Source organism: Camelina sativa, chromosome 7, assembly GCF_000633955.1.
Source record: "Camelina sativa cultivar DH55 chromosome 7, Cs, whole genome shotgun sequence".
Classification (NCBI taxonomy): domain Eukaryota; kingdom Viridiplantae; phylum Streptophyta; class Magnoliopsida; order Brassicales; family Brassicaceae; genus Camelina; species Camelina sativa.
Window position 1 is genome coordinate 25,416,234 of NC_025691.1, and position 16,324 is coordinate 25,432,557.

General features: G+C 40.3%; 4 protein-coding genes across 7 annotated transcripts in view; 2 read left to right on the forward strand and 2 right to left on the reverse strand.

The window, feature by feature from the left end:
* The window catches only part of LOC104702528, a 9,266-nt gene extending 2,416 nt beyond the window's left edge, over window positions 1-6,850 (forward strand). For all 4 annotated transcript variants that reach the window (XM_019227875.1, XM_019227877.1, XM_019227874.1 and 1 more), the window contains exons 5-9: window positions 12-2,651; window positions 2,882-5,429; window positions 5,583-6,037; window positions 6,131-6,247; window positions 6,364-6,850. In XM_019227875.1, the coding sequence (XP_019083420.1) occupies window positions 12-2,651; window positions 2,882-5,429; window positions 5,583-6,037; window positions 6,131-6,247; window positions 6,364-6,525 (5,922 nt within the window). In that variant the 3' untranslated portion in view covers window positions 6,526-6,850. The remainder of the gene's footprint in view (window positions 1-11; window positions 2,652-2,881; window positions 5,430-5,582; window positions 6,038-6,130; window positions 6,248-6,363) is intronic.
* Window positions 6,994-9,657, reverse strand: LOC104702530 (replication factor C subunit 5). The gene is made up of 10 exons (XM_010418388.2): window positions 9,354-9,657; window positions 8,836-9,049; window positions 8,570-8,649; window positions 8,317-8,476; window positions 8,118-8,199; window positions 7,930-7,992; window positions 7,690-7,819; window positions 7,550-7,613; window positions 7,397-7,465; window positions 6,994-7,262 (listed from the first exon to the last, which is right to left on the reverse strand). Exons 1-10 carry the CDS (start codon window positions 9,541-9,543, stop codon window positions 7,163-7,165), a joined length of 1,152 nt encoding a protein of 383 aa, XP_010416690.1. The 5' UTR covers window positions 9,544-9,657; the 3' UTR covers window positions 6,994-7,162.
* LOC104702531 (aspartic proteinase Asp1) lies at window positions 9,756-12,526 on the reverse strand. The gene is made up of 9 exons (XM_010418389.2): window positions 12,129-12,526; window positions 11,650-11,767; window positions 11,327-11,553; window positions 10,978-11,211; window positions 10,745-10,883; window positions 10,468-10,662; window positions 10,303-10,375; window positions 10,108-10,195; window positions 9,756-9,992 (listed from the first exon to the last, which is right to left on the reverse strand). Exons 1-9 carry the CDS (start codon window positions 12,305-12,307, stop codon window positions 9,872-9,874), a joined length of 1,374 nt encoding a protein of 457 aa, XP_010416691.1. The 5' UTR covers window positions 12,308-12,526; the 3' UTR covers window positions 9,756-9,871.
* Window positions 13,032-15,688, forward strand: LOC104702532 (L-ascorbate peroxidase T, chloroplastic-like). The gene is made up of 12 exons (XM_010418390.2): window positions 13,032-13,328; window positions 13,408-13,542; window positions 13,712-13,832; window positions 13,923-14,023; window positions 14,089-14,176; window positions 14,282-14,349; window positions 14,437-14,523; window positions 14,609-14,683; window positions 14,799-14,876; window positions 14,953-15,057; window positions 15,196-15,255; window positions 15,364-15,688. The coding sequence occupies exons 1-12, from the start codon at window positions 13,122-13,124 to the stop codon at window positions 15,544-15,546; spliced, it is 1,308 nt and encodes a 435-aa protein (XP_010416692.1). The 5' UTR covers window positions 13,032-13,121; the 3' UTR covers window positions 15,547-15,688.

The window sequence follows — 16,324 nt, forward strand, 5'->3', positions numbered from 1 at the left end:
TTGGCATGAAAATATTTATCACAGAAGGTGTAGTGCCAACTTTGTGGGATCAACTTAGCCTGAAAGGAAATCAGGGAAAAGTGGTTGAAGGTTATGTTACTGGAGCTTTGAGGAATCTTTGTGGCGTTGATGATGGATATTGGAGACTGACACTAGAGGGTAGTGGTGTGGACATAGTTGTGTCTCTTTTGTCATCTGATAATCCTAATTCTCAAGCAAATGCTGCGTCTCTGCTGGCTCGTCTAGTTCTATCCTTTTGTGATAGCATCCAGAAAATATTAAATTCTGGAGTTGTCAAGTCCCTGATACAGCTTTTGGAACAGAAAAATGATATCAATGTTCGCGCTAGTGCAGCTGATGCTTTGGAAGCACTTTCATCAAGATCCGATGAGGCTAAGAAATGTGTCAAAGATGCAGGAGGTGTACATGCTCTCATTGGAGCCATTGTTGCTCCATCGAAAGAGTGTATGCAGGGAAAACATGGACAATCTCTACAAGAACATGCAACTGGAGCTTTAGCAAATGTGTTTGGTGGGATGCGCCATTTAATTATATATCTTGGAGAAGAATCACAATCCCCTCGTCTAGCGGAACCAATTGGTGATGTAATTGGAGCCCTTGCATATGCTCTAATGATTTTTAAACAACCAGAGAGTTCGGAGAATATATTTGATCCAAGCGTGATAGAGAGCATTTTGGTAAAGTTACTAAAGCCTCGTGACACAAAGGTAATTCAAGAACGGATCTTGGAGGCTATGGCGAGCTTGTACGGAAACAGTAGTCTATCGTGTTACCTAAATGATGCAGAAGCTAAGAGAGTCCTTATCGCTCTAATAACTATGGCTTCCACTGATGTACGAGAGCATCTGATAATTTGTTTGTCTCGCTTGTGCCATGACAAGGTTGGAATTTGGGAGGCGATTGGAAAGAGAGAAGGAATCCAGTTATTTATATCATTTCTAGGTTTGTCTAGTGAGCAACACCAAGAGTATGCAGTTGAAATGTTGGAAATTTTGACGGCTCAAGTGGATGATAGTAAATGGGCTGTAACAGCAGCCGGGGGGATTCCTCCACTTGTACAGTTGCTCGAGACTGGATCTCAGAAGGCCAAGGAAGATGCTGCCTGTATCCTCTGGAATTTGTGCTGTCACAGTGAGGAAATCCGTGATTGTGTTGAAAGAGCTGGTGGTATTCCAGCATTCTTGTGGCTACTGAAGACTGGTGGACCAAATTCCCAAGAAACATCTGCAAAGACACTTGTGAAGCTCGTCCAGACAGCTGAGCCTGCCACAATTAATCAGCTGTTGGCTTTACTTCTGGGAGATGATCCGACTTCAAAGATTCATGTAATAAAAGTATTGGGTCATGTGCTCTCAAAAGCTTCGCAAGAGGATCTTGTTCATAGAGGATGTGCCGCTAACAAAGGACTGAGGTCCCTTGTCGAGTCCTTAACGTCTTCCAGGGAAGAGACAAAAGAGCAGACAGCTTCAGTATTAGCTGATCTCTTCAGCTCAAGACAAGATATCTGCGGTCATCTCGCGACGGATGATATTATTAATCCCTGGATCAAACTGCTTACAAACAACAATCAGAATGTGGCCAAACAGGTGGCTAGGGCTTTGGACGCACTGTCCCGTCCGGTTAAGAAAAATAATAATAAAAAGAAGTCTTACATTGCAGAAGGAGACATCAAGTCACTCATAAAGTTGGCTAAGAACTCATCCATCGATTCTGCAGAAAATGCGATTTCTGCCCTGGCAAATCTTCTGTCTGATCCGGATATCGCTGCAGAAGCACTAGCTGAAGATGTTGTTTCAGCTTTCACAAGAATTTTGGCTGATGGATCTGCGGAAGGTAAGAGAAATGCATCACGAGCACTTCATCAGTTACTTAAGAACTTTCCAGTTTGTGATGTGCTAAAGGGAAGTGCTCAGTGCCGTTTTGCTATACTTTCACTCATTGATTCTCTAAAATCAATTGATGTGGATAGCCCAGATACTTTCGACATATTAGAAGTAATAGCACTCTTGGCAAAGACTAAGAATGGGGTGAATCTCTCTCACCCTCCATGGATTGCCCTTGCCGAAGTGCCATCAAGCCTAGAGACCCTTGTGCAATGCCTTACCGAAGGCCATACTCTTGTGCAAGATAAGGCAATAGAAATTTTGTCCAGGCTTTGCTCTGATCAACAGTTTTTGCTCAGTGAACTAATAGTTTCGAGACCCAAGTCAATGGGTGTTCTGGCTGATAGAATAGTGAATGCATCCAGCTTAGAAGTGAGAGTTGGGGGGGCAGCGTTGCTCTTATGTGCTGCAAAGGAAAATAAGCAGCTGATCACGGAGACACTTAATCAGTCTGGTTTTTCAAAAATCTTGTTACATGCCCTAGTTGATATGATAAAGCAGAATTCTACATGCTTTTCTCTAGAAACTGAAGTCCAGACACCTAAAGGGTTTTTGGAAAAAAATGTATTCCAGGATACAGGTAGTTTTTATTTTCCTGATCCAGCTAAAATCTTGGGTGGCACAGTCGCATTGTGGCTGCTGTGCATACTCACTTCCGTTGATGCTAAGTCAAAGGTCATTGTTATGGAAGCCGGCGGACTTGAGGTGCTCTTGGGGAAGCTTGCTAGGTATACTTCTAGTCCGCAGGTAACTGTTTCTTTTTTAATTATATGATTCTTCATGTTTATTGGTCATGGGTTATCCTACAGGGTACCTTCTGTTACAGCAAGTGTCACTTGTCAAGCATGATTCTGCATTTTGGTTTTGAATCACACTGCTATCAAATTCTCTTAGGCTTGACTTGATTTACTTTTTTTTTGTGGCAGAATGCCTTGTATGAATTTTCCGTTAAAAGTGTTTTTGAATTGTTTTACCAGGCTGAATTTGAGGATACAGAAGGCATTTGGATTAGTGCTCTCCTCCTGGCTATCATGTTCCAGGATGACAATGTGTCCTTTTCTTCAACGACAATGCGGATCATTCCAACACTTGCACTTTTGCTAGGATCTGATGAACTGATAGATCGTTATTTTGCTGCCCACGCACTGGCTATTCTTGTTTGTACTAGGAACAGAGGAATAAATCTGGCAATTGCAAACTCAGGTGCTGTTTCTGGAATAATAAACCTTCTTGGCTATGTGGAATCAGAGATACTGAACTTGGTTGCTTTGGCAAATGAATTTTCTCTCGTGAAAGAGCCTGATCAAGTCGTTCTTCAGCACCTTTTTGAAATTGAAGATGTGAGGCTTGGTTCCACTGCACGCAAATCTATCCCGCTACTTGTAGATCTCTTGAGACCAATTCCAGATAGGCCTGGAGCCCCTCAGTTTGCCGTCCAAATCCTGATTCGCATTGCTGATGGAAGTGACACAAATAAATTACTAATGGCTGAAGTTGGAGCTGTTGAAGCTTTAACAAAGTACCTTTCTCTAAGTCCTCAAGATTCAACTGAATACGCCATATCTGAATTGCTTAGAGTATTATTTAGCAACCACGAGCTTAGACAAAACGAAATGGCACTAAGTTCCTTGAATCAGCTTATCGCAGTACTGCGGCTAGGTTCGAGAAGTGCAAGATACAGCGCAGCTGGGGCTCTGAATGAACTATTTGATGCTGAAAACATCAGAAATTCTGAAATTGCCTGCCAGGCTGTTCAACCACTAATGGACATACTCGGTACTGTATCAGAAAGTGAGCAAGAGGTAGCTCTATCTGCATTGATCAAACTAAGCTCAGGAAATACTCCAAATACAGCCCTTCTGATTGATGTAGCAGGAAGTCTGCTGGAAAACGTGATCAAAATCTTATCATCTACTTCTGCTTCGGAGGAGTTAAAGATCAATGCTGCCAGACTTTGTTCTATTGTTTTCTTGAATAAAAACATCAGAACAAGTCCATCCGCCTCCGGTTGCATGAAGCCTTTAATAACACTGATGCAGTCTGAAAGAAGTGCAGCAGTTGAAGCAGCAGTTTGTGCTATTAAGATATTATTGGATGACGAGCAACATTTAGAACTAGCAGCCGCACATAACATTCAGGAGCTTTTTGTTGGCTTGGTTTCCGAAAGAAATCACAGGATTATCGAGGCTAGCTTATCAGCTCTCATTAAGCTGGGGAAAGACAGAGTACCACGCAAGTTGGACATGGTGGAAGCTGGAATAATTGAGCGATGTCTTGAGCTGCTACCTGGAGCCTCAAGTTCATTATGTTCCTCTGTTGCGGAGCTGTTTCGCATTTTAACAAATAGTGGAGTTATCGCGAGAAGACCAGATGTTGCAAAAACTGTAGAGCCTCTATTCACGGTCTTGCTCCGGTCAGACTTGACCTTATGGGGGCAACATAGTGCCCTACAAGCACTTGTAAACATATTGGAAAAACAGCAAAGCCTTGAAGCTTTTAGTTTTACACCCAGTGAAGCTATCGTGCCTCTGATTTCCTTTTTAGAATCTTCATCCCAAGCTATCCAGCAGCTTGGAGCAGAACTGCTGAGCCATTTTCTTACAATGGAAGATTTCCAGCAAGACATCACAACACAGAGTGCTGTTCTTCCTCTGGTCCGGCTTGCAGGAATTGGAATACTGAGCCTGCAGGAAACTGCGATAAAGGCATTGGAGAAGATATCTGCTAGCTGGCCTAAGGCTGTTCTTGATGCTGGAGGTATTTTTGAGCTATCCAAGGTTATTCTTCAGGAAGATCCTCAGCCCCCTCTTGACTTATGGGAGTCAGCTGCTTTTGTTCTTTCCAACATTCTGCAGTATGATGTAGAATGCTTTTTCAGAGTTGAACTTCCAGTGTTGGTAAAATTGTTGTTCTCAACAATTGAAAGCACAGTTTTACTGGCTCTAAAAGCATTGATGCTTCATGAGAAAAACGATGCTTCAAGCACAGTACAAATGGCAGAGTGTGGTGCAATCGATGCATTGCTGGACCTCCTGAGATCTCATCAATGCGAGGAAGAATCGGGAAGCTTACTTGAAGTAATATTTAACAACCCGAGAGTAAGAGATTTGAAGTTATGCAAATATGCAATAGCACCACTATCTCAATATCTGTTGGACCCTCAGACAAGATCAGAACCTGGTAGGCTTCTTGCTGCTCTGGCACTTGGGGATCTTTCTCAGCATGAAGGGCTTTCTAGATCCAGTGGTTCTGTTTCCGCTTGTCGGGCACTCATTAGCGTGCTAGAGGAACAACCAACAGAAGAAATGAAAGTGGTGGCCATCTGTGCGTTGCAGAATTTTGTGATGAATAGTCGAACGAATAGAAGAGCTGTTGCAGAGGCTGGTGGCGTATTGTTAATTCAGGAGCTCCTGCTTTCTTGCAATGCAGAAGTTTCTGGGCAGGCTGCACTGATGGTCAAATTTTTGTTTTCCAACCACACACTCCAAGAATATGTCTCGAATGAACTTATACGATCACTAACAGGTACTTTGTCAATTTAGTTATAGTAATCCTATATCCCTGTCACTCTAGCTATGAACTGCTGGTCCTCAGGACCGTTGCTCCACACTTTTTATATTTTGATAATTTTTTTTTGTTCTTATCTTTAACTGTTTGACATCTCATGATTGTGAACAGCTGCACTTGAGAGAGGCTTGTGGTCTACATCAACCATAAATATCGAAGTTTTGAGAACCTTAAATGTGATTTTCTCCAATTTTCCTAAGCTCCGTGCCTCAGAAGCTGCTACTTTGTGCATCCCTCATTTGGTAGGGGCGCTAAAATCTGGCGTTGAAGACGTCCAGGGATTGGTATTGGATATTCTTTACTTGCTAAGGCACTCCTGGACGAATATGTCTATAGATGTTGCAAAGTCTCAAGCCATGATTGCAGCTGAAGCAATTCCCGTCCTGCAAATGCTGATGAAAACATGCCCTCCTAGGTTCCACGACAAGGCAGACAGCTTATTGCACTGCTTACCAGGTTGTTTAACAGTGAACGTCATGCGTGCCAATAACTTAAAGCAGTCCATGGCAACCACAAACGCCTTTTGTCAATTAACAATAGGAAACTGCCCTCCACGGCAAACTAAGGTAAAGCAAATCCATCCATGAGAGAATATTCTCACTCCCACCATTGCCAAAGTAAATTATTGTATCATTGGGATTTTGTCTCTTTTTCTGTAGGTCGTGAGCCATAGCACTACTCCTGAATGGAAAGAAGGCTTTACTTGGGCATTTGATGTTCCCCCCAAAGGACAAAAGCTTCACATCATATGCAAGAGCAAAAGCACATTTGGAAAGGTAACACTGTAACAAGAAGCCACATTGTTCAAATTGCAGAGTTGGGATTCGATAGAGATCTTCAATATGTATTGTCGTGTTTGGTATTTGTTTAACACAAGATTCCTTGTCTGCAGACAACTTTAGGCCGTGTTACTATCCAAATCGACAAAGTCGTGACAGAAGGAGAGTACAGTGGATCTCTAAGCCTGAATCATGAAAACAGCAAAGATGCCTCTTCCAGATCACTCGACATTGAGATTGCATGGTCCAATAGGACAACGGATGAGACTCATTGAGAAACCAAACTAATCTGTCTAATGCTCTTGATGGCTGCATTTTGGTAGTTAAAGGAGAGCAAAGTCTGCAGCAGATGTATAGCAATACATGTATATGGGTAATGAGTATGATGATGTGTGAAAAAGGAACGTAGAATCAAAGAGTTCCTACCTAAGCAAGAAAGAAAATCTTTTTGTATAGGTTGTTTCTCTTCTTTTTTGGTCCGCGATGTTCTGTGTTGACAGTTTGTTCATAAAACCTTTTTCGCTCGGGGATCAACTAAGCAGCACAAAGTGCTCAGATTCCTGTAGCGATGTTTAAGTTATTTTATCATTATTTTGTCTGGGTTCATTGTTAGACACGACTAAACGAGAAACCAATATCGGATTGGCAATACGAAGAGCATTGAAACATATTTGATCTAGGAATTCAAAATTGCAAAGAGCCTTTTGAGCAATCTGCCAATGATATGAGATGAGAAGATCACATGGTAGGTCTAACACTCTTCGTTGGAGATTGAAAAGCAAGCTTTTGGTCACAAACGGCCATAAAATGTACAAAGACTATTAGGAAAACATCACTGAGATGAACTATTCTAGTAGTTACTTAAAAGTGCATATAAGCTACTACAGGTTCCAAAAAGGAAAAAAACATGGTTTATTTTGCTGCACCAACCATAGCAGACCGGGCATGTGTGAAAGTAGAAATGATAGCTCCAAGCTGCAGTTTGTCATTGCACCCAAAACTCAACCTGTACCTATAGACAGTAAAATGACTCACAATTAATAAAAAAAAAAAAAAAGATTGTGGGGGAACACAAGCTAAAAATACTCTACTCCAGGCAGTCAAAACTAAACAATCTGCCAAATTTAAATTGCAAAAGATACTTACTCAATGTCTGCCAGATCGTTTATCAGTTGAACTCTGACATCTGAAGGCATCTGGATCTTAAAAACAAACCTGATGGAGAAACACAAGTTAGTTTACAGATGCATGGCACGGATAACACAGCAGTTTGAAGCAGCAACCAAGTATGTCACTCACATGGTAACCTCTCTGACGATATCAACAATGGCAAGTCCTTTTCTCGTCTTCATTTCTGATATGTCTGCAGAATGAAGTAGCAATCACGAGTCAGGACCATGGAATCATTAACTTAGTAAAAATCAGTTATGGGTCAATACTTTTGTAGCTCTCAGCAAATGGTTTATTTAGAAGCCAGCCAGCTATATGCTCAATGTCCTTGGGCAATGGGTTTCCGGTGCAGAGGTAAACTTCTTCCGCAGTAATTTGCTCTGACTTCGTATCAGTTGACTGCCCACACCATTAAAACCGTTAGAAACTTTTACAGATCCATTCATAGTGATCTAAATGTATTATCTCTGTGGATAAGGGGACAGAACCAAAAGGAAATATTCCAGAACCTGCACAGTGTCCAATGCTTTTCTCTTTTCCTCTGTAGTTTGCTTTGACGCCATATGAGTTGACTGCCCACACCAATAAACCCGTTAGAAGTTTTTACAGACCCATTCATAGTGATTAAAATGTATTCTCTACTGCAGATTTACAATTGTTGATAAGGAGACAGAACCAAATGGAAGAATTCCAGAACCTGCAAAATATTCAGTGCTTTTCTCATGTCCCCATTGCTCAGCCGTACAAGAGCTGCCAAACCATCCTCACTTACATTAAGCCTAGTCCAATGATAAAAAGGAAACACAAAAAAGGGGTTCAAAATACACATAATAATGAGGGAGAATGAAGAAAACACAATAAGAAAGTTGACAAGACTGAAATAGCTTAATTCTCACCCTTCAGCGTCTACTACATGTTTAAGACGTTGACTCACATGAACAGGATCGAGAGGGGCAAATCTAAATCGAGTACATCTCGACTGCAAAGCTGGAATGATCTTATTGACATGGTTTCCAATAAGCGCAAACCTAGTACTCTTGGTGTATTTCTCAATTACTTGCAAAAATTAAGAAAATAAGAATGCCAAAGATGTTAGTACTGTGCTTAAGCAAAACAAACGAGAGAGATAGGAACACTATAAGGTTATACCTCTACGCAGGGCAAACTGAGCATCTTTTGTCATGGCATCTGCTTCATCTAGCAGAACCAGCTTCACAGAAGATTTTCCTCTACAATCATGAATTTCAATTTTTTTATATCCACAACAAACTTGTCACGCATAAGGATAAGTTATTATACTTAGCATGCTGCTACAGTTAAACATCACAATACATCCAATATTTATGAGTAATAAAAACTAGTTAGAGGAATCAAGAAAATCAAAAGCAGGGAAGGAATCATGATAGGATACTCACAAAGAGAAGCTCTGCGTGCTAGCGAAATCTTGAATCTGCTGCCTTACAACATCAATACCTCTATCATCAGATGCGTTGAGTTCAAGAATCATACTACGGTACTTGGGTCCATAAAGTTTCCGGGCGACGGCTAGAATGGTGGATGTTTTGCCAGTACCGGGAGGACCATACAACAGAAGATGGGGCAATTTGTTCTCATTGGTCAGCCTATCAACTGTGTTTACGAGAACCACAAAAAGGCAAAACCTTTAGTGGGCATAGTGATAAGAAGCTATAAAAATGCATTTAGTCTCTCAATCCAACTGAGAAAAGAAACAAATAAGAACCTTCGTTAGAATACTTTGTAGAAACAACAACATCACTTCCAATTCACTAGGGCTTAATCAGAGGTACACAATTTTCTATTTGAGAAAAATACCCAAAAAAAAAGATGTTGAAAACTGTACTAAATCCCTAACCCTAGGGTTTACGGAAATTGAGAGTACTAGTAGTAGTGTGTGTGTTTAAAGTTCAATTACTCGTATCGATAATGTCACGATGTGCAGCGACGTCATCGAGCGACTGAGGTCGGTACTTCTCAACCCAAGGCGTCGCCTTACCCTGCGGCGGACCACCACCAAAACCGGCGACGTCTTTTCCCTTGTTAACCGGCTTGCGAGGCTGATTTTCGTCTACGTCAATGTCCATCGCCGACGTTATCTCAGTCATCTTCGCCGCCGCGTAATGGATCTTTGCTTCACAAACCTCTTCTCTCGATGATGGCGCCAAGCTCTCTCTCTCTCTCTCGCTACTTTTCAAGGTTTCCTAGTTCCGCCATTGTCTACTGTATTCGTTCTGTAATTCCTCTTTTGCCCTCTTGAGCTAGGCCCATTTTGGTAAAATGCATCCGTGTTCTTTTTCATTATTATATGATTGATGACAAAGCGGTATGTGTATATATTTACAAAATATATATTTCCTTGTTTCTATTATGATAACAACATCATACAACCTTCTATTACAGTCTTTATCAAAAACTCTTCTCTGTGTGTCAATGTCAAAGCTCTCCATCTGAGGCCAAGTTCTTGTTCTTAGAAGAATCACTTCCTGAGAAAAGCTCTGTTATCAAACCAAACCCTGTTGGATAAGCCTCCTCCGATAACTCTCCTCCATATTCACTGTTAACAGAATAGTTTAGAGTGGTTTGGAGGCAAAAAACATACAAAAGAAGACGACAAGAGAACTTTTTATTATATTATATTAAAAAAAAAAAGGTGAATTAAGGTTCAGAACTTGGGAGTCTTGTCACAGTCTGTAGAAATCCATCCAATCCTATGTTGCTCATTGTCGTAGATCACCATTATCCCTTGGAAAAATATGTCTATCACACACACACAGCAATGAGATTTTGTTGTCAAGTTATGAACCTAAAAGAACCCCTGGGAAACGAAAACTATAATCGAAAACTTAGTATACCTATTTACTTACCTCCTATGATATTGTAGCTGTCTAGCCCGACTTCAGTTCCGTTCAGGATACCTAAACATACATTTCCTTTTTCCTAGGCAAAACAAAAAAACAAAGAAACAGACTCTCAGCCATGGATTTTGATGTAGATACAAGTCATACAGAGTTGGTATATAGGAGACTCACTGTGATAATGAGATAAGACTCCGATGGAACCTGAAATAGCTGACCATTCTTTTGATTCCCAAATCGTAAAGTAATCGTCTTGAAGTATTTCTTGACTTCATCAAGTGATTTCATAGGTTTTTTGCCTTTCCAACAGACAGGCAAGCTTTTATCTTCTGTGTCCTTCAAAGGCTTCCCATTCAAGTCCTTTCTTATCTATAAGAGATATATAAACCAAATTAGTCATAAGAATGTAAAACACAATTGCTGCTTTTTTCAGAATTTTATTTTGGCTTACAAGATCGAGAATCGCTTGGTACGCTTCGGCATTGAAGTAAGTGTATGAGCTTCCACTATCGAAAACAACGTCAATGCCTTTGACACCTGTGGTCTTGGCATTAAAGAGAAGCTCTGCTGGTCCAGTCATGTAGTTTTTACTACAGAAAAAAAAGTCGCACCATGATTGTTAACTAGTCAAGTTTAAAAGTGTGAGTAAATAAGAGGGCATAAAGATGCTCAAAGATTGCTCACCTAGGTGAATTAGTAGCCAGTGAAGTCCATCTAACTCCAGAAGAAGGGACAAGCTCATCTCCAATAGAGAAAAAGCCTTTACCATTGTGACTTAAGCAATGCACAATCACATTCTTCGTTGTCCCCAAGGATTTTAGCTGTGTTGAGATGCTTATTTTCCCTCTGCCAAGACCAAGGATTCCCGCTGTTGGAGGAGGAGGGTGTGGACCAGGGTTCTGCTGATCATACCCACATCTAAAAGAGAAGTTGATTCAAGAATCAGGATCACTAGTAAGATCACCGACTTTTTACAGCCCATGAAGTTAGTCTTTTCTTTTCTAAATATGTGAAAAGGGAAGAGAAAACTAACCCAAATGTCAAATGGGGATTCACAGCGGAGCCATTTGCGAGTCTTAGAGGAAACTCATCAGTTACAAGTGCACCAATGGATGATGCATGGTCGGAGTATCCGATTTCATAGTCACATTGATCCTGAGGGTCAGCACAAGGTCTGTTCTGGGGAAGGTCGAGTCCAGAACACAAGAGGTGTGAACAAGGCAAAGTGTTGTGATTGGGCTTGTACTGCTTAGCACGAGGCTGCAGAGAAAGTAGATAAATAAATCATAAGATAGAAAAAAAAAAAAGACCTTTGCTTAATATTATGTTACACAACAAAAGCAGATAAACGCTTACCTTTGTGCAACCGTTGCAGGGTGCATCACACTGAACCCAAGTGAGATCACTACCAGTGTCAATGTCCAAGTCAAAGAGCTTAGGTGGGTTACCTATGTTAAGCAACACATAATAGTACCTGAAATTGCAAAGAAGAAGAAAAATGAATTCTTCAAATTGAGCCAAATGATTACATCAACAATCAAACTGGGCGTTTTCAATACAAGTGGAATAACAGAATCGAGCATTGCCCAAAATCTGCAATTCGTGAAAGTTCCAATCTTTATAACCCCTCACCGATCAATAGGATGAGGATTTCACAACAAAGTTCTCTTGCCAAGCATTGAAATAGATTAATAAGTAAGAGATCGCTCAGATGCAAGAAAGTATCAGTTGAACACAATCCCCAAACAAAGAAGATCAAACACACGAATGGGAGACTAGAAAGAACCAAGAAACAGAGAAATTATAAACATAAAGATGTGAAATTTGGCAGTTACCCAAGAGGATACACATTCCCGGAGACGGGAAACACGACGGAGGAGCCAAGTCGACGATTCTGTAACTTCACTTGTTGAGCCGACGAGTCTTTGGCAGCTTCAGAGAGTTGAAGGAGAGCAAAGAAGAAGAAGACGAAGAAGAAGCAAAGAGGGTTCATTGTCTCCTTAGTCGGATTCATCTCCTTTTTTGGCCCCAAGAAAGCGAAACCAAATCACCCAAAAATAAGGTTTCTTTATTGACAAAGGGGCAACAAAAAAGGAGGCTTCTTTGTGTACAAGACTTGTTGTTGCTTCCTTATAGGAGTGAGTGAGTGACTATTTTATGTTTATACCTCTCTCTCTCTCTCTCTCTCTCACTCAATTTGTTGCAAGTTGCAGCACACAGAGCCACAGAGGTTTCCTTGAGTTCCCGTAAGCTTTAATTGAGAAACTTGGCATTTGGCTAATCTACGCTTTTCACGCTCACTACACTTGGCGTGTAGAGCACGCGCGAGCCAGGATTGATTTAAAAGGCCGAGGTCAAACGTACGAGGCCCAATATGCTCAGCCCATAAACTCTATAGAGTGATTGTTTTTTTTTTTTTTGGGCTTCTTTTATCAATTTTTGGTGAAAATCATTTACTCTTTTTTACATGATTTACATTATTCCACTACTATAAATTTTACAAGATAAATTAAATTGAAAGGCAATTTAACTATATTTTCTTCATTGATTTTTTTCTTAACAGTTATTGTAAATTTTCAGATAAATAATACTATTATTAGCTCTCTCTTTGTTTGGTAGTGTGGTACAGTAAAAAAAAAAAAAAAGGAAAAAAAAATCCGTTAAGGCGCGCGTGAGGTTCACTTTCACTTTGTGATATCATTATCCAGTTTTAAGAGTGAGTGACTCCAAATAGATCCAACTGTCAACGCATAGCTAAGTTACCGACACCTGTCCTTTTAATAAACTCTCACTCTTTCCGGCGCTTCTCTCTCCGCCGTGACAACAAAATGGCTGTTTCTCTCTCCGCCGCTTCTCACATACTCTGTTCATCCACCAGAGTCTCTCTTTCTCCCGCCGTCGCCTCCTCCACCTCCTCAGCTCCTCTTCTCGTTGCGGTTTCTTCCTCTACATCATCATCGTCTCCACATTGTCTTTCTTCTCTTCGAAGCGTCGCATCTTCTTCCTCTCTGTTTCCTCATCTCTCCCTCGTTCAGGTACCGTAGTTTGATCGGATGACTATGTACGTAAGACTATACTTTTTCTAAAGTTTAATCATTTCTGTTGATTTTTTAGAAAAGGAATCCGATTTATGGGAGGAGCAAGGGGAGGGTTTCACCAAAATGTGCCGCTTCTGATGCAGCTCAATTGAAAAGTGCTAAAGAAGACATCAAAGTGCTTCTCCGGACTAAGTTTTGCCATCCCATTTTGGTAAAGTATCTATTCTTATCTCTTTTTGATTTGATGATTATGATATTGCAGCTGGATCATATTTGTTAAGTGACTTTTTTTTATAAGTCTGTTGTTGTTTGCTTTGTTTACTAGATATATTGGAGAAAGCAGAATTGAATTTGTGTGTGTCACGTACGTTTCATTGCAGGTTAGATTGGGGTGGCACGATGCTGGTACGTATAACAAGAACATTGAGGAGTGGCCACAGAGAGGTGGAGCTAATGGAAGTCTTAGATTTGAGCCTGAGCTTAAACATGCTGCTAATGCTGGTACTCCTTCCATCACAATTCCCACATGCATTGTGGCTTTAAGACCTTTTTTTTTTTGCTGTCTTTATATTCTACTTTTGACATTTACAGGTCTCATTAGTGCTTTAAAGCTCGTTCAACCTATCAAAGACAAGTATCCTAACATCTCTTACGCCGATTTATTCCAATTAGCTAGTGCCACTGCAGTAGAGGTATTCCTTCACTATTCCTTGGCTTGGTCTTTGAAATTTAGTGATAACTCTAGATTTCACTTCAGGAAGCTGGTGGTCCTGAAATCCCGATGAAATATGGGAGAGTTGATGTCGTAGCACCTGAGCAGTGTCCAGAAGAAGGAAGACTCCCTGGTTAACTAATCTTTTCCATTGTCTGTTTCATGTCTTCGATGAGTTTTGTTTCAGATTTTGTTATGGACATTTGAACTCATGAGGTGAAATATGCTTATGTTTTAGATGCTGGACCTCCTTCACCAGCTGATCATTTGAGAGATGTATTCTACAGAATGGGACTTAATGACAAGGTCATTTCTGATTTTTTCCATTTTCTGTTATTCATGTCAACGTGAATAGGCTCATTTTCTGACTGCAGAGGTTTTTTTGTCTAGCAGGAAATAGTTGCCCTGTCTGGTGCACATACTTTAGGACGAGCCAGACCAGACCGTAGCGGTTGGGGAAAACCTGAGACAAAGTACACGGTATAATAAACTACAAAATGAAACTTCGTTATATTGTTGTTGCAGTGATAGTGTAGAGATGTTATGGAAAAGTTCAAAATGGCAGAAAACTGGACCTGGAGAAGTAGGAGGACAGTCATGGACAGTGAAATGGCTGAAGTTCGACAACTCTTACTTCAAGGTCTACCTCTCTATCTGTCTTAGTAGATTTTGGGACTGAAGAAGAGTTTTCTAGGAAGATGACATATGTGAATACCATCCTCAGTTTCTTAATCATTGACTTCTATGACGAGCAGGATATCAAAGAAAAGAGGGACGAAGATCTTTTGGTGTTACCCACTGATGCTGCACTGTTTGAAGATCCGTCTTTCAAGGTTACTTATGTTTGGTAAATAATTAAGATGCCGCAGAGTTAGTACTTCTTTGTTTTAAAAAAACTCCTATTTACAGAACTATGCAGAGAAGTATGCTGAAGATCCGGCTGCCTTTTTCAAGGATTACGCTGAAGCTCATGCCAAGCTCAGCAATAATGGGGCGAAATTTGACCCTCCCGAGGTACATAACACAAAGAGAGAGAAATTTTAATCTCAAGCAACTTTATGTTAACCAACATGAACCATGCGTTTTACATCCAGTTCAATGACTTACCTATGTAGTCTTAAACTGCTAATCTGTCACTATGATATTAAACAGGGCATTATCATTGACAACGCTCCAGAGAAGTTTGTAGCTGCTAAGTATTCCACTGGAAAGGTTGGTCCTTGCTACTTAACACAAATGTGCTTGTAGCTTATTGTAACATATACATTTTGAAAGAAAAAAATGATCCTTTGTTTAAAACTTTTCCGGGTATAAATGCAGAAGGAGCTTTCGGATTCGATGAAGAAGAAGATAAGAGCAGAGTATGAAGCAATAGGAGGAAGCCCAAATAAGCCATTACCCACTAATTACTTCCTCAACATCATAATTGCCATTGGCGTTTTGGTCATTTTGTCCACTCTCTTTGGTGGTGGAAACAACAACTCCGATTTCTCTGGTTTTTAACTGAAAAAAAATTATACTTTTTGATTTCTCTTACCTGTATACATACTTACTTGGTGTTTATATATTCTTTGAAAACGAAAACATCATTGGTATAGACGTATAGTTTGCTTCAATAAAGTTACAGCCAGACATACTGAGATAACCAAGCTCTGTTTTCCCCCCTACTGAACCGGTGAAGGCACTGCTTCTATTGCTGTTCTGTTCAGATTCAACCATTGTATGTTTGTTCTGAATACTTGAAATGATGTTACGTTAGGACAGTTTGCGAGGCCGAGATCAGTGAGAGATAACTACGCAAGAGCTTGAAACTCTCAGTTTTTGCTTCCTATGCAATCTACACTGCGGGTAATCCACCTCACAGATACAGGGGAGTGTAGGCGAGCAGGCCGATAATAAATTCAGAATATTGTTTGACTTGTTGATAGTATATCAGAATATGAGAAGATTATTCATATGAATTGTTCTTTTTTTTTTTGGTATAATTGATGATTGTATTTGCTGTATAGGTGCATTTTCAATGGAAATGGAAAGTTGTTGAGAAATTTAGTTTTAGACGCTCATAGTGAGTTTGACTTGAATAATATTGCGGGAAGCTTCAAATATTGATGGTAAGAAGATCAATATACTGCTGTGTGTACCAGATGACTACGTATTGCTCTCTGTTCATGTGTACCATGTTTTCTTTTGATCCCTCTCTTAGTTACATCAAACTTATGAGCTCTACATATGTGGGTATGTTTTGTTTGTTCCAGTTGGATATGTTCATATATGTTGTGGT

Coding starts and splice junctions, on each gene's coding strand:
- LOC104702532 (XM_010418390.2), top strand. CDS start 13,122: ATGGCTGTTTCTCTCTCCGCCGCTTCTCACATACTCTGTTCATCCACC. Junction 13,833..13,922: donor TAAACATGCTGCTAATGCTG/GTACTCCTTCCA, acceptor TGACATTTACAG/GTCTCATTAGTGCTTTAAAG. Junction 14,024..14,088: donor CTAGTGCCACTGCAGTAGAG/GTATTCCTTCAC, acceptor ATTTCACTTCAG/GAAGCTGGTGGTCCTGAAAT.
- LOC104702531 (XM_010418389.2), bottom strand. CDS start 12,307: ATGAATCCGACTAAGGAGACAATGAACCCTCTTTGCTTCTTCTTCGTC. Junction 10,663..10,744: donor ACCAAGCGATTCTCGATCTT/GTAAGCCAAAAT, acceptor TATCTCTTATAG/ATAAGAAAGGACTTGAATGG. Junction 10,376..10,467: donor AGTCTTATCTCATTATCACA/GTGAGTCTCCTA, acceptor TGTTTTGCCTAG/GAAAAAGGAAATGTATGTTT.
- LOC104702530 (XM_010418388.2), bottom strand. CDS start 9,543: ATGACTGAGATAACGTCGGCGATGGACATTGACGTAGACGAAAATCAG. Junction 9,050..9,353: donor TCGTGACATTATCGATACGA/GTAATTGAACTT, acceptor TCGTAAACACAG/TTGATAGGCTGACCAATGAG. Junction 7,614..7,689: donor ATTTGCTGAGAGCTACAAAA/GTATTGACCCAT, acceptor TTCATTCTGCAG/ACATATCAGAAATGAAGACG.